The sequence below is a fragment of the Pseudochaenichthys georgianus genome, chromosome 15 (genome assembly GCF_902827115.2).
Source record: "Pseudochaenichthys georgianus chromosome 15, fPseGeo1.2, whole genome shotgun sequence".
In the NCBI taxonomy this organism is placed as follows: Eukaryota; Metazoa; Chordata; class Actinopteri; order Perciformes; family Channichthyidae; genus Pseudochaenichthys; species Pseudochaenichthys georgianus.
Genome location: NC_047517.1, coordinates 4,547,035 through 4,569,711, shown reverse-complemented (window position 1 = coordinate 4,569,711; position 22,677 = coordinate 4,547,035). Strand labels below are relative to the sequence as shown.

General features: G+C 41.2%; 1 protein-coding gene across 1 annotated transcript; it reads right to left on the bottom strand.

Moving 5' to 3' along the window:
• Positions 1–1,635: 1,635 nt before the first annotated feature.
• tlx1 (T cell leukemia homeobox 1) lies at positions 1,636–21,893 on the bottom strand. Its single transcript, XM_034100319.2, has 3 exons — positions 21,362–21,893; positions 20,011–20,248; positions 1,636–2,954 (listed from the first exon to the last, which is right to left on the bottom strand). The coding sequence occupies exons 1-3, from the start codon at positions 21,807–21,809 to the stop codon at positions 2,738–2,740; spliced, it is 903 nt and encodes a 300-aa protein (XP_033956210.1). The 5' UTR covers positions 21,810–21,893; the 3' UTR covers positions 1,636–2,737.
• Between the last annotated feature and the right edge of the window lie 784 nt (positions 21,894–22,677).

Here is a 22,677-nt window from a genome sequence, read left to right as displayed (position 1 = left end):
CATGAGCTCCAGTGTGGAACCCCACTGTACCCCCTGGTGGATCAATGATCCATTGCAGCTGGCTTCATTATAATTACATTTATTTATCAAGGGGGCGGTCTCAAGTCAAGCTGGAGGTTTTCCCTTGAGCGAGAGCAGATCACGTACCAATCACGGCCCTCGCGTGCGTTTCAAACTGTCTGAAATGAAGCGCTACATCTGTATATTGATTCTGACTTTTTTACATCCAACTCACAGGTTTATCATTACTTTGAGAAAAAAGATTATTAATGTTCCCCTTTTAGAAGTGTAGTTGTCATTTTCGAGCCTGAGACCTGAAAAACAGGCTTGGGGTCTAACAGCTTAAGCAACGTAAAACGTGCAGACCGAAGGTTAAAAACACAAAAGCATTATACACAATTTAAACCGCGTGTGCATGTGTGTGTGTGTGTGTGTGTGTGTGTGTGTGTGTGTGTGTGTGTGTGTGTGTGTGTGTGTGTGTGTGTGTGTGTGAGTGAAAAAAGGAATTCCAAGAGGTCTTCTGAGTTGATGAAGAAATTCACCTTAACCTTTTAGAAAGCACTCCTGGAAAATGTCACATCACACCAGGGACGTGCACAGGTACGGGATAATGTTGCCCGGGCAACGGCCCTTTTGCCATTTTTGCCTGAACTGCCCCTCTGGAGAGAGAAAGAGTTTTTTGTTTTTTTCTATTGTGGCCGAATCAACATGATAATCCCACAATTAGTATTGTAGCGTCTCGTCTTCTGTCTTTCTGTGTCTTTTCATCTGCTCCGTAAACTCCCTCAACAGGGCCGCTCTCTCTCTTCTCTTGATCGCCCTCTCACGGAGAACAGTTCAATGTCCCGCTTTATTGTAGGATTTCTGCCATGTCTCTACCACTTTAGTTTGAGTTTAGTTTAGTTTAGTAGCTCTGTTATTAAGTTATGGAATACTAAATAAATAAATAATTAGATTCCTTACCGTTTCTGCGCTCATAAAGAATGATAACAATAAGAATAATGCGTATTGAATTGGTTTAATTAATTAGTGAATTTATTTAAGGTAGGCTAATTAGTTAGAAGCCCTATTTTATCAGAATGTCTGCACATCAGTTACAAAGGTCAAACTACATTAAAACTTGATTGTCCCCATTTTTTTCTTTAATAGTTACTAATATTTTAATGAGATATGGACCGTAAAACCAAAAATGTGCCTGAATGACGAATAGCAGTTGGACATAAAAGTCAACTGAGTGTCACTTGCAATGACAGTGTTGTGTTTTTATTTTATGAACCTTTTACATTAAAACAAGTTTTTCCAGTTGAGAGCAATAGCTCCTCCAAATGTCTGTGCACGTCCCTGCATCTCTCACACACACACACACACACACACACACACACACACACACACACACACACACACACACACACACACACACACACACACACACACACACACACACACACACACACACACACACACACACACACACACACACACACACACACACACACACACACACACACACACACACACACACACACACACACACACACACACACACACACACACACACACAGCACACACATAAAGCACACACATAAAGCACATGTTTAAATGTCTTGCTTTCATTAGAGAATGTTAAAACTCATGCATCAAAATATATGTTTAATGGGACGTCTGAGTACAAATGCAAACAATAACAGATAAGTTTGAGGTGCACCATGAAACACACAATATGGTACATGAGGAACAGCAGTCAAGACAGCAGTCTCTACACACATGGGGAACGAGCTCTGCTGACTCGGTGATATGCAGAGCTCCACATGGACATACCTCTGTTAGTGCATGTGTCAGACTCACATCGCAACAGTCAATATTCTGCTTTACAGCTTCATGCTCTCGTTTTTCCAAATGAAGTTGAAAGTTATGCGAATGTGCAGGATCTGTCTGATAGTGTTTGCTAGCTGGTCCTCTCTCTGCTGCTGTGAACAAGGGTCACGTGGCTTACTGGCATATTTAATGCAACGAGGCTCTTTGTGTTTCTGTGGATGATCCGAACATCGCTCATTCAGCATCTGTGAGTTGCTCAAATGTCCCTCTAGCTCGTGAGAATATAGGGTAGCCTATGTAAGATGACATGGACATGAACAAGTATTTTGTCAAACCCAGCAGACACAATATGTTCAGTGTCCAAAATGTATGACCGTCAACACAGTCACGCAAATATGCAGAAACGCGCGAACACACACACAGTGTCAGAGAGAAATAAGAAAACAACTTTTTGTTTTAAATGAGCGTGAGAGGTGTTAGAGAATGTAGTAACATTTTCAACATTAGGCGTCAAGTAGCCTAGTTGTGTCTATACGATTTGTCTTTTAATGTAGCCTGTGAAGCCCTCTGAATGATCAGCTGATGAACACAGATGGAAATATGCTGATTATGAAACATCAAGTCCCTACAGTTAGCTACAAATATAATACAACTCATAATTGAAGTAGGCCTAAGTATGTCCTGGTCATCTCGCGCAATTTTATGGAGCATAATGTTCTTATTGATGTCTCCAAAATATTTCCAAAATGTCAAGTGTGGTCTCTGCAAGGCTTAGCAGGCCAAAGCGGGCCAAAGCAGGCAAGTCTGTCCTGGGAGCAGCAGAGGCTGCAGAGTGGCGGAGAGATCCGCCGAGAAGGGGAGCTCCTCGGCAGCTGCGGGCCGGGTCTCTGCCCGCTTTCCGTGGTAAGACCCGGCCGCTGGCTCAGTCTACTCGCAGGCCGACACCGCTGTTGATCTTGGCGGTGTTCTCGGTCCACGGTTGCAGGTTCTGCAGGGCGTACAGAGAGCTGTTCTGTAGGCACAGCGGGTCCGGGGCCACTGGCTGGGTGATGGTCTTCTGGAAGGCCTCTTGCTGCAGCTGCACGAGGATCCGGTTGGCCTGCTGCCGCTCCGCCTCGCGCTCCTCCGCCGTCTGCCGCCTGCAGCAGAGAAACATGCTCTTAATACTCCTACTATAATATATGATATATTATATATAGGCCTAATCTTTATTTATGGGGGGGGGGGGGGGGGGTGCTAGTGATTTATCCGACCGGCCCACATCGTCCGACCGACTCCCTCGACTACAATGCTCAGTAACGCAGTTACAACACATTTTAACCCGAAATTAAATGGTGATTTGTTTTTTAAGAATGTACTAACATAGCGATACATTCCGACACCAGACAAATTGTGCGGGTAGATTAGTAAACCTGGTGTGTTTACCCAGGGTTGCCAACTCTCACGCATATGGCGTGTGACACACGCTTTCACCCTCAATCTCACGCTCTCACTCTGCCCAAACTATTCTCACGCCAAAAACAAGAATACCGAAGACTAGAAACGGGTTTGAAAACTTTTGTCAGGTAGTGATCATCTTGTCAATAGAACATCTTTGATAATGTCTTCTGGCCAATCAGAATCAAGATAACGGCGTGGTGTTGTTACAGGAAGTCCCGACGGAGAATACTTTTGCTGTAGTACATCTATACATCGATACAACATTACGTGTTGATAGAAATCAATACGTAATGAAATAAGACCCCACGGTTTGATGATTGATAGGTGTGTGGGCTGTCTTTCATGTTGACACACAGAACAATGGGGGCTATCAACCCTTATCCACAATGTAAAGTAATTAACACAGCTTCTTCCCTCTTCTACTGGTAACGTGTTTCGTGCCTGCAGGCTGCAGCACGTCTTTTTCTCCGGTCGGGTCGTGGAAGACCGGAAGCTGTGTGGTTCATAAAAACATGTTCTTACTCAATATCAAGCCACAATTATTGCTTTTATTTTAAATCGTATAATTTTGGACTTTTGTTGCCGTCTGTGAGGAAAATAAATGGGGCTCAGAGCCTCAGGATACTGAAATCTGTATTTTTAAACATTTTTTTCCTTCTAATTTGTTATTCTTTTCAAAATAACACACTGTTATTTACTCACCAATAACACACAATTATCCTTGATTTTATTTATTGGTTTAATTCCATAATCTCGGGCTTTTTTGGTGTCCGGCAGGAACTGAATTTCAAAATAAAAATAACCGGAAACAGACGTAGGCCTATAAGGGACATTTCGAGCATCATTGCGATTGTCAACATTTCTGAGTATAGGATGGCCGAAGACACTACACTACCCATAATCCCCAGCTATCGTTTAGGACTACAGTTCCCGTAAGGTTACGCAGAGCGTCAAACAGCTGTGTGAAATGGAACGAAACCACGCCAGACTATCCAAAACTGGAATCGAACACCCCTCCAGAACTACACATGCTGGCTATTGTGTTTCGCAAAATGTTCTATGGGACGTCTCTACTGAACGTTTTCGTTTTTCCCACAATTAGAAGTTGCCATTATTAAACACATTGGTGTTATCAAATGTAAAACATATAATTAATAAATGGGTGAAAATCACTTGTGTCCATAATGCGCAGCATTATATTAATGCCGTATACCCACATGACAGCTCATTGCTACTTTGTAATTCTACTCCACTACAATTCAGAGGTTAACCTGGTATTTTTACTCCACTGCATTTATTTGAGTTACTTTGCAGATTCTGATTAATTATGTGAAATATAAACAACCCTTAAATCAGACTTTAGTTACACCTGAGTAAAATTCAGGTAAGGTGATTGTCAAGTGCCAACAATCAGGAGAGATATTTGATAGTTGGTGCTTGAGAAGACTAAACATGTATCTGCAATTGACATGAATGGAAACAAGTAATAAAGTATATTCATTACTCGTTATTCTCTACTAATAGTTAATTAAAGACTGTATATTATGGCTATTTTGCACATCCCTTTCAAGATTTTCAAAGGTTTATTGACATATCATACACAACTACGGTGTAGTTACGCAATGAATGAAAAACTTGGGTCACAGGTTCCTCAACAGTGCATTACAAGACATCTATCAATATGTGTGTACCTCCACCATTAAACTGTCATATTCTGCACATTTCTTATTCTATCTACATACATAAGAGTATAATTAATGTGTATAATATCAGTTAAAATAAGTGCTTCAACATAGTTAACATTGCAGGAAATCAATATATTAGACGTTAATTACTTTGTCAGGCTTAATATTTAATATGTAATGTTTAAATAAAGGTTAATCCGTTTTTCTGTTTTGCACCTCCTCCTATTAATATCTGTGTACATCCTGCACTAAACTGTTTTATTGTAGAGATCACTTATAGTATCTTCTTGATTTTTTATATTCTATATTTCTATATTTATACTTTCCCCCTATGAAAGTAGTACTAAAAACACATAAAAACAATAATTCAATAACGTGCTTTAACCACTAGGAGGTGCACACAAGGTGCACACCGCCATAATAACTTTGTATTATTAGTGTGTATGTACAACATCTGAAGATGTATAGTTTTATGCATGCTTTCACATCATTTTACAGCATATTGCTATACTATTTCAGACTCAGTATTTAATTCAAAGAAAATCAGTAATATCTTTGAAAACTACAGTCCTTTTCTATCAGCTGTGCACCGTTATGGTGTAAATATAACCTATCTATGAATTAGATCAAATGTAAAAGTCAGCCGAATTAGTGTTGATACTGCAAGGAGACGTATTGTGTGAAGAGAAATTGAAGATGTTGTTTAATTGTTGATATATTTATGATCCACGTCAAGTATTCAGTTTCGGCGCCATTTCTTCCAGTTTTTCCAAAGGTCTTCTCATCAGGGCTCTCTAAATAAAGAACTACGGCAGATCTGTAATATGTAATGCAGCCGAACCGTGTATTACAATGCCGTTATGTGATGACTTTCAAAGAGAAAAGCAAGAGCACTCGGAATTAAGTATTATTTTATACTTTTAAAATGTTTTCCAGATTTCATATAATATAAACACCAAATCCCAGCATGCATTGCGGCTAACACATCCAATCAGCGAGCTTAAAACCATAGCTGAGGATCTTGGGTAATCGCTCGAAATGCCTACGTCTGTTTCCGGTTATATTTATTTTGAAATTCAGTTCCTGACGGACGCCAAAAAAGCCCGAGATTATGGAATTAAACCAATAAATAAAAGCAAGGATAATTGTGTGTTATTGGTGAGTAAATAACAGTGTGTTATTTTGAAAAGAATAACAAATTAGAAGGAAAAAAAGATTTAAAAAATACAGATTTCAGTATCCTGAGGCTCTGAGCCCCATTTATTTTCCTCACAGACGACAACAAAAGTCAGAAATTATACGATTTAAAATAAAAGCAATAACTGTGGCTTGATATTGAGTAAGAACATGTTTTTATGAACCACACAGCTTCCGGTCTTCCACGACCCGACCGGAGAAAAAGACGTGCTGCAGCCTGCAGGCACGAAACACATTACCAGTAGAAATACATTGCTTTTAAAATCGTGCTGTGCAACACGAATAAAAGGGGCAAATCGTGTTGGTGAACACGAATCAATAGATTCAAAATCGTGTTGGTGAACACGAAATGCCGTGAGACTGGGTTGGTATATGCGGCAAGCTTCCATGTAAAGTTACGGGTTGAAAACAGTATTTCCGGTCTCGCCGTTTTCATAATAAAACCAATGATCAAATGATTTAACAGTGATATCTGCACTACTCATCCACTAAAAAACATCAGTTTATCCTAGTTAATTATACGCCATGTATTGGTTTAAATTCTGTACAATGCTTTTGTGTCTTTCCCATAGGTTTTTCTCTTTCGATTCTGAGAGACACATTTCTGTTTTCAGAGGTTTTGATAGGCTAAAATCACGCCGCAATGCACGTCGGGATATGGTGTTTATGTGATATGAAATCGGAAAACATTAAAAAAATAATAATAATACTTTATTCCGAGTGTTCTTGCTTTTCTCTTTGAAAGTCATCACATAACGGCATTGCAATACACGGTTCGGCTGCATTAAATATTACATATCTGCCCTAGATATGTATTTATAGAGCCCTGATCAGAAGACCTTTTGACAAACTGGAAGAGATGCCGCCAAAACTGAATACGTGACGTGGACCATAAATATATCAACAATTAAACAACATCTTCCATTTCTTTTCACACAATACGTCTCCTTGCAGTATCAACACTAATTCGGCTGACTTTTATATTTGATCCAATTAGTAGATAGTCTGTATTTACACCATAACGGTGCACAGCTGATAGAAAGGGACTTTTTTGTAGTTTTTAAAGATATTACTGATTTTCTGAACTACCTTTCCAACTCCTCATGCAGTTGACTGTTACAGGTCTATACAAGTTCATGGTACAATGCATAAGCTTCACATCGAGAGACTGAAACTGTATTTTCCTTTAACGTTCTGTTTTAATTTCACAATAAAGTTTATAGTCATATTATGTACGATATTATTATGTTTTATTAACTAGACCACTGGTCTAAACCGCACCTCCTAGTGGTTAAAGCACGTTATTGAATTTAGTTGTAGAATAAGTTATATTTGATGAAAACATTTAAATATTAAGAGTAGCCTACATACAAAATAGGGGTCAATGATAGAAATATAGAATGGAAAATATCAAGAAGATACTGTAGTGATCTCTACAATAAAACAGTTTAGTGCAGGACGTCCAAAGATATTAACAGGAGGATGTGAAAAACAGACAAACTGATAAGGCTGAATTTTACTCAGGTGTAACTAAAGTCTGATTTAAGGGTTGTTTATATTTCACATCATTAATCAGAATCTGCAAAGTAACAAAAATAAATGTAGTAGAGTAAAAATACCAGGTTAACCTCTGAATTGTAGTGGAGTAGAATAAAGTAGTACATGCTGCTGTAACAAAAACATTTCCCAACTTGGGATCAATAAAGTATCTTAACTTAAGATGATTGATGGCTACTGCCATATTTGCTAAATGTGCATCTGAACCTTGACAAGTGCATGTTTCAGGCTTATCAATTAACAACATGAGGGGTCACAGACATAAGACCAGCTGTTAAATAAAGCTCTTCTGACCTTAGCTGTCATGTGGTATTAATCCTGCCCATTATGGACACAAGCAATTTTCACCCATGTATTAATTATATGTTTTAAATTTGATAACACCAATGTGTTTCGTATCCCCTAAACCTCCAGGGATGTATACAGTTTAATACTGGCAACTTCTAATTGTGGGAAATACGAAAACGTCTTTTAAAACTACATTTCCCAGTAGAGACGTGCCATAGAACATGTTGCGAAACACACAATAGCCAGCAAGTGTAATTCTGGGGGGGAGGGCCGGGCTGGACCCGTCCAAGTCCAGTTTTGGATAGCCTGGCGTGGTTCCATTCCATTTCAAAGAGCTGTTTGACAGCGTAACCTTGTCGCACTGCCACTCCAATATCCAATCACAGAGCTTGAGGGCTAATCACGGGGTTTGTAAAGCAAGGCGGATGTTGTAGTCCCAAACGATAGCTGGGGATTCTGGGTAGTGTAGTGTCTTCGGAAACTCTGTAGTGTCTAAACTCCGAAAAAACAATTTGTTTCTCCGAATCGAAGGTTAAAAACACAAAAGCATTGTACACAATTTAAACCAATCAATATTGTGTAATTAACAAGGATAAACTGATGTTTTTTAGTGGATGAGTAATGGAGATATCACTGTGTAATCATTTGACAGTGTGGGGAATACTTCCGGTTTTATTATGAAAACTTCGAGACCGGAAATACTGTTTTCACCCACGCTAACTTTACATGGAAGTTGCCCCATATACAGTACACGTTCTCCTGGCGAGACCTCAAATCATCTTCGTATATCTATCAAACTGTAGATCCTACACATCCACTGGACGTAGATTATAAAAGTACAATATACACTTCTCGCTAGAAATCTAATAAAAAAGCATTTTAATGGCCAAACTATTCCACAATTTAGGATTTTCCAGAGAGGGTTATTCGTGAATAAACGACCCTCCGGAGCGTTTGCAATCGACAGGAGCATGTTGTTTCTTACACGACCACTAGAGGTGTTACACTTTAAAACGTGACTCTGGGTCGTATTTAGCTGCTGAACAATCGACCTATATGGTCGTTTTTTGTAGGAGGACAGGGTTTATCAGTGGATGTTTGCTGGAACTACTTGTTAACAGCGTGTTTCCTGACGGACACACACAGCGTGACTCCGGTCAGGTAGAGACCGGTCTCAAGTCAGCATCGCTGCAGACTCGCTGTTTGAGGGCTTGATAGCGCACTCCCCCTCCACACCGCTCCACACTCGTTGTTTTGAAACAGCCCTCAATATGGCGGACCCTCCGCGTGAACGCGCAAACGCAGGGGTAGGGTGCGGTTTGGGAATGGGCCTAAGTAATGTTATTGAAGAACTGAAATGCATAAAATTGAAAGTTAATATGTCGGCTATCATATCCCTCCGAAATATGGTCGTAGACTTTACTGATGATTTAGAATGTATTGAAACTCCAGACTCAACGTAAGAGCTTGTGCTTCTTCGGGGGGTGCTAACATTTAAACATAAACTTTATTCTTTACTTTCTCCGTCTTTATGATATCAGATACCGTCATGTTGTTTCCATAGCAACAACAACTTCCTGTCAACAGCTCCTGTTTCACCTGTTTAATACAGTTATCATCATCACTGCTACTGTGGTCACATAGGGAACCTGTAACATTTACAATAGTTGAGATGTGAAGGGGGTTATGTTTTTTTATCTGTGTTCTGGGTTCCTACAGTTTTTTGAACAGACAGTACACACGTCGTTCAGAGGATGAACGTGTGCTGTCTGTGGGAGTGTGCGCTGTTGACAGGAAGTTGTTGTTGCTATGGAAACACCAGATACCATTTCAGAGGGATATGATTAGGGTTGGGTATCGTTTGAATTTCCACGATTCCGATTCCGATTCCGATTCTACTTTTCGATTCCGGTTCTTAACGGTTCTCGATTCCGATTATTTGAGGGGCAGGGTAAAAAAATGATACATGCTTCTTCCACCAAAAAAATTACATTTATTCGAGAAACTTTTACACAGGTTAGTTTAAAGTAATATTCACATGAATCAGTCTGTTTATATTCACTGCTATGTAACTTTAACCTGAGAACCACTGAAGCTACAACAGTGCAACAGTCCAACTTTTAAAAACAGTTCTTGTTGAGAAAAACAAGCATACCTGCCTCTCAGGCATACCGGGAAGAAATGTTTGAACATTTTGAAGTAAAATGCTTCAATCTGGTGCACACGCAGAATTACTAGAGACTATATCTAGGGGGTACAACTCTAAACACCCATATGAAAAAGATCGGTTTACATTTTAATAATTAAATAACAAATAGCCTACATGTAACGCATTTTATTTTTGTTGTTCATTCATATCTTATTTTACTATTTTATTTATGCATATTTTTTTATCTCTCCAGTTTTAAACGATATGTCTGGTTTACTGTCCTATAGTTTACATTGGAATGATTTCAAACCTGATTTATCCCAATAATTATAAAAGAGTGCCTTGGAAATATGTGTTTACATAAATTGTGATCAAAACGTTTGAGACCCACTGAGATAACTTAGACTAAAGTGAACTATCTAAACACTCAGAGTCCTTTACCTCACTGAGCTGAAGTTATCAGCCTCTCAGTCTGACTGGAGAGTAGTGATGGGTCGTTCGCGAACGATTCGTTCTTTTTGAACGAATCTTTGAAGTGAACGAGATGAACTGATTCCTCCCACAAAACGATTCGTTTGTTTGAGGCGCCGCTAAAGAGAAGCTGTTCGCGAACGACGAACTTAAAGAACTGGCGGAAACAGTTCAGAACTGTTTCCTACAGTGTAGCTACTGTAATCAGAGCCTGAGCTCCGACACACACACACACACGCACGCACGCACGCACGCACGCACGCACGCACGCACGCACGCACGCACACACACACACACACACACACACACACACACACACACACACACACACACACACACACACACACACACACACACACACACACACACAGGAGCGGGACATCCTCCTCAACCTGTCCGCAATAAAGAGGACGGATACCTGAACCGTAGCGTCCAGCTAGCTTAGCGATAAATACACACATCGTTGTATTCTCCTCCCCCTGTCGGCCCTAAAAGCTTCAGATGGTGGATACCTGAGCTCCATAGCGTCCCGCTAATGTGAAACACACACACACAGCGTTAGCGGGACATTCTCCTCCCCCTGTCGGCACTAAAAGCTTCAGAGGGCGGATAGCTGGGCTCCGTAGCGTCCAGCTAGCTTAGCCGCTAGCTTGGCAATAAATACACACAGCGTTGTATTCTCCTCTCCCTGTCGACCCTAAAAGCTTCAGATGGCGGATACCTGAGCTCCATAGCATCCCGCTAATGTGAAACACTCACAGTGTTAGCGGGACATTCTCCTCTCCCTGTCGGCACTAAAAGCTTCAGAGGGCGGATAGCTGGGCTCCGTAGCGTCCCACTAGCTTAGCCGCTAGCTAAAGGTAAACATAGATGGGTACATACTATAGAATATGAATAAATCGTCACCGATGTAGAGGATATATTTTTGTATTCACTTTGAACTCGGCCAAATGGAGTTTAATGCTTTGGGATTTAAGCACATAGTCCATGCATGGGTTTGAAAGTATAACGTGCTAGCCTGCTGTAATACATCGTATAGTCAGGCACAAATGTATGAGAGATTTAACAATGGCCAATTATATTTCTTAAATAATATGTAGCCTATTCCCAGAGCATAATTCATGGGGCAACAAGGTGAGGTGTAAAATGTGTTTTAATATCATAAATGTTACGCCAGCAAACTTCTTGTACGGACTTCGGCAGTAGTGAAGACTCACTGAACGAATTAAGTACAAAGGCGAATCGTTCGCGAACTTGCAAATCACCAGAAGTCGTTCGCGAACCGGTGAACGAATCAGTGAACGAATCAGTGAACGAATCAGTGAACGAATCAGTGAACGAATCTTTCAAGTGAACTGAATCCAAAGATTCGTGTCTCCGAAGGGAATCGGAATTCCCATCACTACTGGAGAGGACTCTCCCTCCACATCATTGTAGAAACATCTTCTTCTTCCGTTAGAGCAGCTAGCACCAGATGCTAATAACAACAGCGCCCTCCCTTTCTCCCTAGCTCACTCGCACTTTGGCTGTGAGCTGCGGTTGCCAGATAAGCCAACATCCCCCATTTTCATCACTTGCAGCGCCCATCGTACAGGGCAAATGAAAAGTGTAACCGGGATGAAAAGGATGTTACATTTACTTAATTATGAATGTTGTTACATCAAGGCCGAAAATTAGGATGAGCACCAACGGTCAAAACATTTGTTTTCCCTCCCAGAGCTGTCAGCGCAGCGCCTCCACAGATCTGGCGCCCTAGGCGAACATCTATAACGCCAGTGCGACGGGCCGGCCCTGGTCTCAGGTTACACTGTAGGAAATGTAGATACAACGCTACATTTCCCGCCCCGCTGCAGTCATGCAGTAGGCTACGGAGAGCGGCGAGAAACATTTCCTCAGGAATCGAAAAGCGGAACCGAAATTCACATTTCTAAATGATGCCGTTGGAATCGAAATGTTGAAACCGGTTCCGAACCGGAACCGGTTCTCGGTACCCAACCCTAGATATGATACATATTAACTTTCAATTTTATGCATTTCAGTTCTTCAATAACATTACTTAATTAACACTTCACTTTCCTGACACAGTTCCACTAACATCATTCACTGTCGATTGTTATTTTTTAATATTCTTTGCGGAATTTGGCCGTGTAAAATGTCCTCTTGGGTTGCCCTACAACCAATGCGTGACGTCATTAGTAAACGTAACGGACCCCGTGCTAATCTGGTAGGCCCATGGATGTATAATAAGAACTGGATACAGTGTGGGAGGCGGGGCCTCATTCATTCCTATGAGAGTTGCTCATTAGCGCATGATGATTAAATGGCCCAACTTTTGAGAGAGTGAAACGTCACAGATTACCCGGCATGCCTGAGAAGTACCCGTATGTGCACTCATAGAGCATGCGCAACTTGAACCAAAATGCTCGTTCACATCAAGCACGTCAATTTGCGTACATGTAACAGCACCGTGCGTTCATAACAGCATGGTAATGGATTGTTATTATGATGGATTTGATATTAACGAGGCGGCAGTTAGCAGCTATAGCGGCTAGCTAGTAATTATGCTAATGTGACATCAATCGTTATGTACTTATATTAACGCTGTAACAGGATCTAGTGATATCCAACAGAGCTTCATTTAGCATGAAATAATTATTGCACTGTATATATATTAGGGCTGTCAAGTTAACACGTTAATAACGCAAAAAAAAATTAAGGCCACTAATTATTTTAATGCGATTAACGCATGTGTATTTTTTGTCCTCGGCCGCCCCGTAGTTTCAGAGCGCATCGAGTTTAAAATACCATCTACAAGCTGATGCTGACAGCCCCGCTCCTGCCGCCCGCCCGCTTCCACGCTCACCGGCAGGCACCGACTGGCCATCGGGAGGACCGGGAGGGTGTGTGTATGTGTGGCGCGAGAGAGACCTTACGTGTATTGTTGTTGTTAGCATCTGGTGCTAGCTAGCTGCGCTAACGGATATAAGGAGCTGTTTAAATGAAAACAGAGGAGCGACATTTCACACACACACACACACACACGCACGCACGCACGCACGCACGCACGCACACGCACACACACACACACACACACACACACACACACACACACACACACACACACACACACACACACTGTATTGTATTATTGTATGAGAGAGGTTCCAGGTTGTTGTGTTTAATATTCATGAGAATATTTGTCATTGTTCAAATGATAATAAACATTAGCATAAAGCATATGTGTACACTCATATGTTGATAAGAGTATTAAAAACTTGAAAAATATTCCTCTAAGGTACATTTAGAACAGATAAAAAATGTGCGATTAATTTGCGATTAATCGCGATTAACTATGGACAATCATGCGATTAATCGCGATTAAATATTTTAATCGACTGACAGCCCTAATATATATATATATATATATATACAGTGCAATAAGCTTCTTCTTTTTTTCCCCAATATGTTTATTGATTTTCAGTTTACAAAAAATCACATAGGACGAAGACATAGAGCCAAAAGCAATACATATATACACAGGACAACTACTTTACATTAAAGAAAAGTAGCAACACTAAATTAAATTGGTACATACCACAAGGGCACTCTAATACATCGGCAATCATCGAGTTTTCCAGCAATAGGACCGTATTTCTACAGAGGATATCACAGTCATTTACATTTGACCATATTGTAGCACATTATAGAATTATCGCATTATCCTGCCCCAGTTTCGTTCAGAAATTGAGATAGGTCATTGTTCTTGGTGTACTCTATAAAACATCCCCAGACCTTCTGGAACAGTTCTTGTTTGTCTTTAAGAATGTAAGTGATTTTTTCTAAAGGCAGACATAAAAAAAGTTCCCTAACCAACTGTGCAATACTAGGTTTGCCCAACTTTTTCTGGTGTAATGTACACTCTCATTAGCCACTTGTATTGCAGAAGCTTTAGACGCGTATTACCCGTCTGTGTTTGGGCCGCCTTACAAGCTGTGCTCCACTGTTCCAATGTTAGATTTTCCTGTAAGTCATTTTTGCAAGCATTGAGTCTAGAGTTCGAGGATTCTGAGGAGAACGCCAGCAGGAGATCGTAGAATTCAGATATTATGCCCTTCCCAAAGGGGTTTTTAATTTAAACTTTCTCCAATTATGGACAGAGGAGGGGCCAGCATGAGTCGGTCCTGGTTCGCTCCTACAAAGCTCCTGAGTTGCAAGTATTTAAAAAAATGTTTACGAGGAATTTCGTGTTTACTGACAAGTTCCTCAAATGATAAAAAGAAGAAGAAGGTTCGTTCATATATTTTTTAACCTCCTGCCAAACATCAATCATATTTTTAACTCTAGGGTTAGTTGTAGTTTTTTTTAAGGTTTTTAGGGTTGTCAGAGTATAGATAAGTAGGAAGTGGGAGCTTTAAGGAGCAAGACTCAACATCCCTCCACACCGGAGGCCTCTCCTCTGTGTAGTAAAACATCAATGTTCTCAGCTGAGCTGCCCAGTAGTACCACAACATGTTAGGGAACTGTAATCCTCCTTTATCATAAGGCACAAAAGAGATAAACGGAGCCTGGGGCGTCTGTTATTCCATATACAATTACTAAAAAATGTCTTCATTCTAGGAAAAAAATCTGGTGGGGGTGGCAGGGGGATGTTTTGAAATAAATATAAAAGCTTGGGGAGAACATTCATCTTGAGAATATTAATTCTACCCATTAGAGAGATCGGAAGGTTTGACCATCTATCAACTGATTTGGAAATGGACTCTATAATCGGATTATAGTTAGAGTTCACAATATCTTCCAATTTGGGGACAATCTGAATACCCAAGTAAGTGAAAGTATTTACTGTTCTAAAATGACCAGCATGTTTGGGTGGGTTAGACCTTTCCTCCGAGTTAAGGAGCATGATGGAGGATTTTGAATTATTTACTTTGTAACCTGATATTTGGCTGAACCCTTGAATCAGATCCATAAGAGCCAGTATAGAGTTCTCCAGATTTCTAAGGAAGAGAATCACGTCATCAGCGTAAAGAGCTATTCGATGGTCGAACCCTCTCACATGTATGCCTGCAATCATTGTGTGCGCTCTCACAGCAATAGCAAATGGTTCAATTGCGATTAAGAAAAGAAGGGGGGATAGAGGACAACCTTGTCTACAGCCCCTACCGATCCTTATCGGCTTTGATATGATATTATTTGTAATTATTTCTGCATACGGGTCGTTGTATAAAAGTTTTACCCAATTACAAAAATTCTCCCCAAAGCCAAAGCTGACAAGAAGTTCAAACCAATAGGACCATTCCACCCTGTCAAAAGCTTTCTCAGCGTCTAATGCCGAGAGAGCTGTATCCGGCGCCCCCCTTTGGTCATGTGGAATGTCCAAAACCCGTCTCACATTGTGAAATCACTGACGGCCAACCATGAACCCATTTTGATCCTCTTTTATAATTTCCGGCAGCAGGCCTTCCAGTCTTCTTGCCAAGATCTTACAAAGTATCTTCAAGTTTGAGTATAGGAGGCTTATGGGGCGCATATTTTCGCACTTGGCAGAAGCGTCAGCCAATCGAATCATATGCTTGTGTGTCAGGGGCGGGAGATTCATGTAATTGGTTGTTGGTCGAGTTTCAGACACGCCCGCCGGCAAGCGTTAGCGCACGCCGCTGTGTGGACGGGCCGTAACATGAACGTGCCGGGCGGCGCGGTCCCGTGGGTTAGATGCACGTTCATAATGCAGAGGGAAATAACTCTCAGAATAACGTTATTAGCACATTTTTACAACTTGAGGAACGAATGTTTTTAATAAGGGCTATACAAGTGTTCATACTGGGTTGTTTATTTAGTTTTTAAAAAATTATCCAACGAGTTACAGACCACTCTTTCCCAATGTAAGTCAATGGGAAAAAGTGTTTCCGGGCCCAGCAACCTAAAAGAAGTGTAGTACCGCCGTTTGGCCACAACGAATATTCTCATCAGACTCCGGCGCACTTCCTGGGGGCTTGGGTAGGCCGTGCAGATATGGTACCTACACCTCCTACACCGGCCCATCGGGATTCGTCCCGAACGTCCCGATGGCCAGTCCGCCACTGTTGTCCACTAAAATAGTTTTATTATTGTCTATATATTGTAGGCCAATATAGACAATAGGCCTATATTATTTTAACCTTTCAGAAGACCATCAACCAGCCAGTCATGAGGAATATTAAACAGCAATCATATTAAGAGTATTAAAGTGTTTTTAATATGCCTGATATTATCTTTTTACTTGCTGTTTAATATGCCAAATATGATCTTGTTATTTGATGTTTAATGTGCTTAATATTATGATTTGTACTTGCTGTTTAATATTCCTAATATTATTAGATGATTAAAGTGCAAGCCAGCAGTGAGAGGCATGCATCCGCTCAGTTCCTCTATAAAATGATTAACTGGATAATACCATGTTCTGCAGAAACAATACGCTAATAGTGTATAATGTGTATAGCGTTAAGCTCTAAGGATTCGTAAATACAATCATCTATACATATTATCAAAAAGGTCTAAAATTACACATTTAATTTGAATGAATTTACACAAGCTGTATGGGTATTGTTGTTGTTTAATAAACATGTTAGAACGTTTTTGATGGATGTTCGGGCCCTTTCATTTGTGCTTGTTTTGTCTCCAACACTGTGTTTGCCCATTGCTCTCATTGTTGGTGAGTGAATAGCAGAAAGAGCAAGAGTCTCCTCCACAAACCGATCACCATGCTTCATGAAGAAGGGCCTCTCCTGGAGCGCTTTAAAGCCACCGGACGGGCACCGACAGCCAGGGTGCGAACTGGAGGGGAGCAGGGGGAGCTATGGCTCCCCTAGTGGTGACATGAGCTCCCCTGGGAACATGGTTTGTGACATTTGGGGGGAGCTCTCTAAAATACTGATATGATGACCAAATAAATTCCATTTTGGGCATGTTTTTTTTTTTCAAAGGTGTAAAATAAGTGAAATAAAATTATATTTAGAGTTTATGATTCATGAAAAAAGTGTCGCCTGCTTGCACGCTGCCCGCAGCTCCACCCACTACCCACTCACTCGTTTAGTTAGCACTGCATGTTTACCAGGCATTGTTGCTGCTGCTGACATGTCGAAAAGAAAAAACAACGTACCTTGGGCAATTTCTTTAAAAAGACGGCCAAACAACCTGATCAAGAAGACCAACCGAATGTAGCTGGTGGTAGCACATACGTTGTGACTGCTGCAACAACAGAACCGAGAGAGGAGGGAGCTAACGTCAGTGCTAGTGCTAACTTGACAGCTAACGTTAACTTGGGGGCTGAAGAGACACAAGAAGACGAGCCGTTGTGTGTGTGGCGTCGCGTCTCTCCAGGCAGTGAGAGGATTGTGTTGTGCTATAGCTGTATTATTAATATTAATATTGTTCATGGTTGGTGCCGCTGGCTGCTCTTATCGCGTGTTCGGCTCTGTGTGGGCTACAGCCATAATAGGCTATAGCCCATGTGAAACAATGTAGCCTGTTTTTGAGTCATTTTAAATGTATTTAATTAAACAGTCAAACGTTACATTGGTGGTTCGTGGATTATTTATTATCAAGTTGATTGAAGTTTGCGTAGCCCCAGGGGCGGATCTAGACAAATATTCATGGGGTGGCAAGAGGGTGGCAGGAGATTTTGAGGGGTGGCAACCCCTGACAGAAGTATATGCTGATTTAAATCGCAATCATATCAATCAATTAGGGTACGTAAATGTTTGTGAACCGTTACACCCCTACAATCAATTTTAACTTGGAAAGCCACAATATTAATATTTTAACTCAATCACATAGGTGATATTATTGTGGCACATCAGTAAAGCCTTACATATAAGGTGGCAGACGTAATTTAATGAATTTTAACTGAACAATAACTGAATGAGTTTGTCTCACTCTTAGACCAGCAGGGGTACCAAATATATGCAGACTGCTGCAATAAGTACATTAATTAACTGTCTCATCGATGTTTGTCTGAATGAATATGATACTATTAACAATCATATTATTCCTATCAGCTGTCAATCACTGTTAATAAATAATAATAATAATAATAATAGATTTAATTTGTTAGCGCTTTTACAGGTGCTCAAAGACGCTTTACAGATATAGTGAAGAACTGTTATGATTCACATATTCATTTATTATTGAATAAACTATATTTTTTGGAGGAGTTAATGATGAATGTTCATCAAGATGCTTGCTCACCCTCCTTCAAATTTGAAAAACAAGTAATTATATAATTATTGATATACAGTTACAACCTTGACTTTACATCAGAAAGAACAAACATTAAAGAAGTGACTAACTGCATCAGTTAGGGTTAAAAAACGTGTATTCAGCTAAAACATATACATTACATCGCTGCAGTTATTATCCAGTGGAGAGCCCTTACCTACTGGCCTAGTTAAATCAAAGTGGTTACTTTCTGTTGGCTGGGCAGTGTAGTTTTACACACTGTCTGATTTTACTTTCTCAGGACTTAAAACTGTTTTTTGGGGGCAGACCCCCTCAAAGAAAAAATATATATACACGCATACAAGGTCATCATCTTAACAGTTTGTTATTCTCATCGAGTCATCCGTGAGCAGAGCATCAAGTTGGCATGTCTATTACAGCTGAATGCAGCGATTACTATTTTGTTCAGCAAAACGCCTCACAAACTATTAAGATCAACAGCTGTAGTGCGTTTTGATTCAATGCTGAGTACAGCCAAACTTGACATTCTCTTCTCTGTCATTGTAGACCGCAACTACCTCATTCCTTCAGTGCTTGGGTCCGAACGAAAGGCTTCTCGTTTTGCGCCGTTCCCCCGTTCAAGTGAATTCGCCACCAATCATATTTCCACTCTCGCGCCAGGACCGGGGGAGGGGTTACATGACGTGCATCTTGTGGTGCATTCACTTGCACTCGGACATTAGATACTTTCTCTCATAAATGTCCGATGAGCCACAACTTTTCTTTCAAAACAAAGATGCCAACTGGGGTGGCAGCTCGGGTGGCAAGGCTATTGTTTAGGGTGGCAGTTGCCACCCCATGCCACCCCGGTAGATCCGCCCCTGCGTAGCCCATACATGCTCGGGAAATCTGTTGACATGAACATGATCCATCGGGACGTTTCATGTAAATGTAGACTTGTGGCACCACCCCTTGTGCAACAAATGTTCTCTTTATAATAGGCCTATGTCTGTGCTGTTGCTATTAATGCACGGATCAGCATTTACCCCCCCCCCCCCCCCCCCCCCCGCAAAAAAAACAAAAATCCCTGCTCCCCCGGAGACCGTGGTATAGTTCGCACACTGCCGACAGCCACAAGAGGCCCTCCCTCCACAGAGTGGGTAGAGGTCTACACGTATTCATTACAGTCTTTGCAATGAAACAAAAGCTCACCTCCATTTGGTGCGCCTGTTCTGGAACCAGGTCTTGACCTGAGCGTCGGTCATCTTCAGGCTTTTGGCCAGCGCCGCCCGCTCCGCGGACGCCAGGTACTTCTGCCGGTGGAAGCGCTTCTCCAGCTCACACACCTGCAGCCGGCTGAACGACGTCCGCGGCTTCTTCTTCTTTTGGGGGGTCCTGTTTTGGTACGGGTGACCTACACGACGGGTGACAGTAAGGGGGGACAGGGACACTGACCCGACAGAAGGACAGAGCGGCAGGAGGAGAGGAGGAGGAGAAGTGAGGAGGAGAGGAGGGGATGAGAGAGGGGGGGGGAGGAGGAGAGAGCACTGATTATCTTTTTAAATAAGAATCAATATTTTATGTTTAAGTGTTAAATCATTTTGTAAGCGCTCAGGAAACATGAGCATTGTAGAATTTCTTATTTGTATTAACACATGTATTTCTTACACTGTAACGAAAGAACCTTTTAGGATCATCCAGAGAAATTGATTAGAAAAGGTGTTTTTTGAGTGAAGCCCCAAAAAACGTTTACATAATGTATTTAGGCTACATATATTAATGTTTAATTCATGAAATCCAAACTTGCTCTGAAATGTTGGTAATTAATCACACAATGTTTCACCCAGCAGTATTGTGACAATGTCTATCTCAGTCTTTCAATTATTATTATTATTATTCTGAACAAAAATCTTTTTTGCGATTATTATTATTTCGATAATGTTGTTTATGGAAATATTATATTTAGAAATGGAAAGCAAAAATATATGCGTACACATGAGAGTGGTCTGTGGCTAAAGAGAACACAAATAATTACAAAGAACACAAACAGACAATAACAACGACATTATTATTATTATTATTATTATTATTATTATTATTATTATTATTATTATTATTATTATTATTTTTATCATTATAGCCTAATAAAAGTACTTCCGTTCCCAGTTAAAGGTTGATTCTTGTCGATATCTAATTGTATATGTTATTTAATACGTTTTCCAAAATGATTGAAAATGGATTCTTCCGTTTCACATAATCAGGACAATTATGACGATTCAGGGAGATTTTCTATTGATGTATTATATAAAGTTGTATGGATTGTGTTAAATGAAAGGGAAATGAACAAAAAGCTTAAACAAATTCTTTATATTTAGGCCTACAATTTAGAATTTTCATTTTGTTAAATTTGTTTTCTATAATGTATTCTAATATTTAATATTTTATTTCGTTAGATCCTGTTTTGTTATAATGTATTCTCTTATTCTATGTTATATTGTGGTCAGGATTTATTATATTAGTTTATTTTAGATGAATGAGTATTATATAATGTTGTTTGCTGTACCTGTGAACCTGTCTTTGGTGAAGCGCCGGTTGCTCTCCATCCAGGGGAAGGTGAGCGCGCTCAGGCTGATGTTCCCGGCACCCGAAGGCGCGGAGCCCGCAGAGCTCCCGCAGCTCAGAGGTCGGTGCGCCGGGACCCGGATGACCCCATGCCCGGCAGAAGTAACGTTAGGCCCGTTCGAATTCACGCCCATGTTCATGTGATAAGCCGAGCCGAGGGAAGCCATCCCGCACGCACCGCTGGTGCCGTTATATCCGGTGTTACTGTATATGTAGCCGCCACCGTTCGCGCCGCTGTTGTTGTAGGCCCCGTGCCCATAGTCCTGCTCGTGCATCCTCGCGCTCAGCATGCAGCTCTCCATACTGAGGATCTGCTCGATGCCAAAGCTGATGGGCTCCGCGTGCGGCTGCTCCTGCAGGTGCGCCCCCGGTATCCCGGTGTGATCCATGGCCTCCGCTGCGCGAGTCCCCAGCTCCGGCGCGAGGAACAGAGTTTGCTCCACGCGCCGATCCCAGGACTCAACGTCTGGGTTTATTCTGCACGAGCTCCTGTCGTTATCTACCGAGTGTTTGTGTGTGCGTATGTGTGTTTTTTCGGTGTCTATGCAGGAAAGCAACGCTCCACTGTTGCCCCCCAACCCCTTTGCCGTCCACGAGGACACATCAAAGTGCCAAATAGACAGCACGAGACGTCTCGGCCTGAATCCGACCGGCTAAAGAGTAAAGACTGCGCTGTGTGGAGGCGCGCTCATAAAACTCTGATTAACAGACAGACACACACACACACACACACACACACACACACACACACACACACGCACGCACGCACGCACACACACACACACACACACATACACACACACACACACACACACACACACACACACACACACACACACACACACACACACACACACACACACACACACACACACACACACACACACACACACATACACACACCCACACACACAGCTGACATTGACAATATTCAGCGGAAGCAATAGAAACACTTGTGAATGAAACCACAGGACAGTTGATCTTAAAATAAATAAATACAACATCGTCTGTTTCGATCCAATCTGCAGAAATGTTTCAACCTCAATAAATTGACATCATTGCTTCATAAATCACTGCAAAATAATGGATGTGTAATGTAGGCTTCTCAGTTGTTGTATGGAGCTGGCCCTATTATTAATTCATGTCTAGTAATGACAATGCTGCAAACATGGAAGCCTTTTCATTTATATAATATAATTGGGAGGGATGAAACCCTCTTTAATGGTCACACATGCAGAGCACACAGCACACAGTGAA

Coding starts and splice junctions, on each gene's coding strand:
- tlx1 (XM_034100319.2), bottom strand. CDS start 21,809: ATGGATCACACCGGGATACCGGGGGCGCACCTGCAGGAGCAGCCGCAC. Junction 20,249..21,361: donor CACCAAAGACAGGTTCACAG/GTACAGCAAACA, acceptor CTGTCGGGTCAG/TGTCCCTGTCCCCCCTTACT. Junction 2,955..20,010: donor AACAGGCGCACCAAATGGAG/GTGAGCTTTTGT, acceptor TCTCTGCTGCAG/GCGGCAGACGGCGGAGGAGC.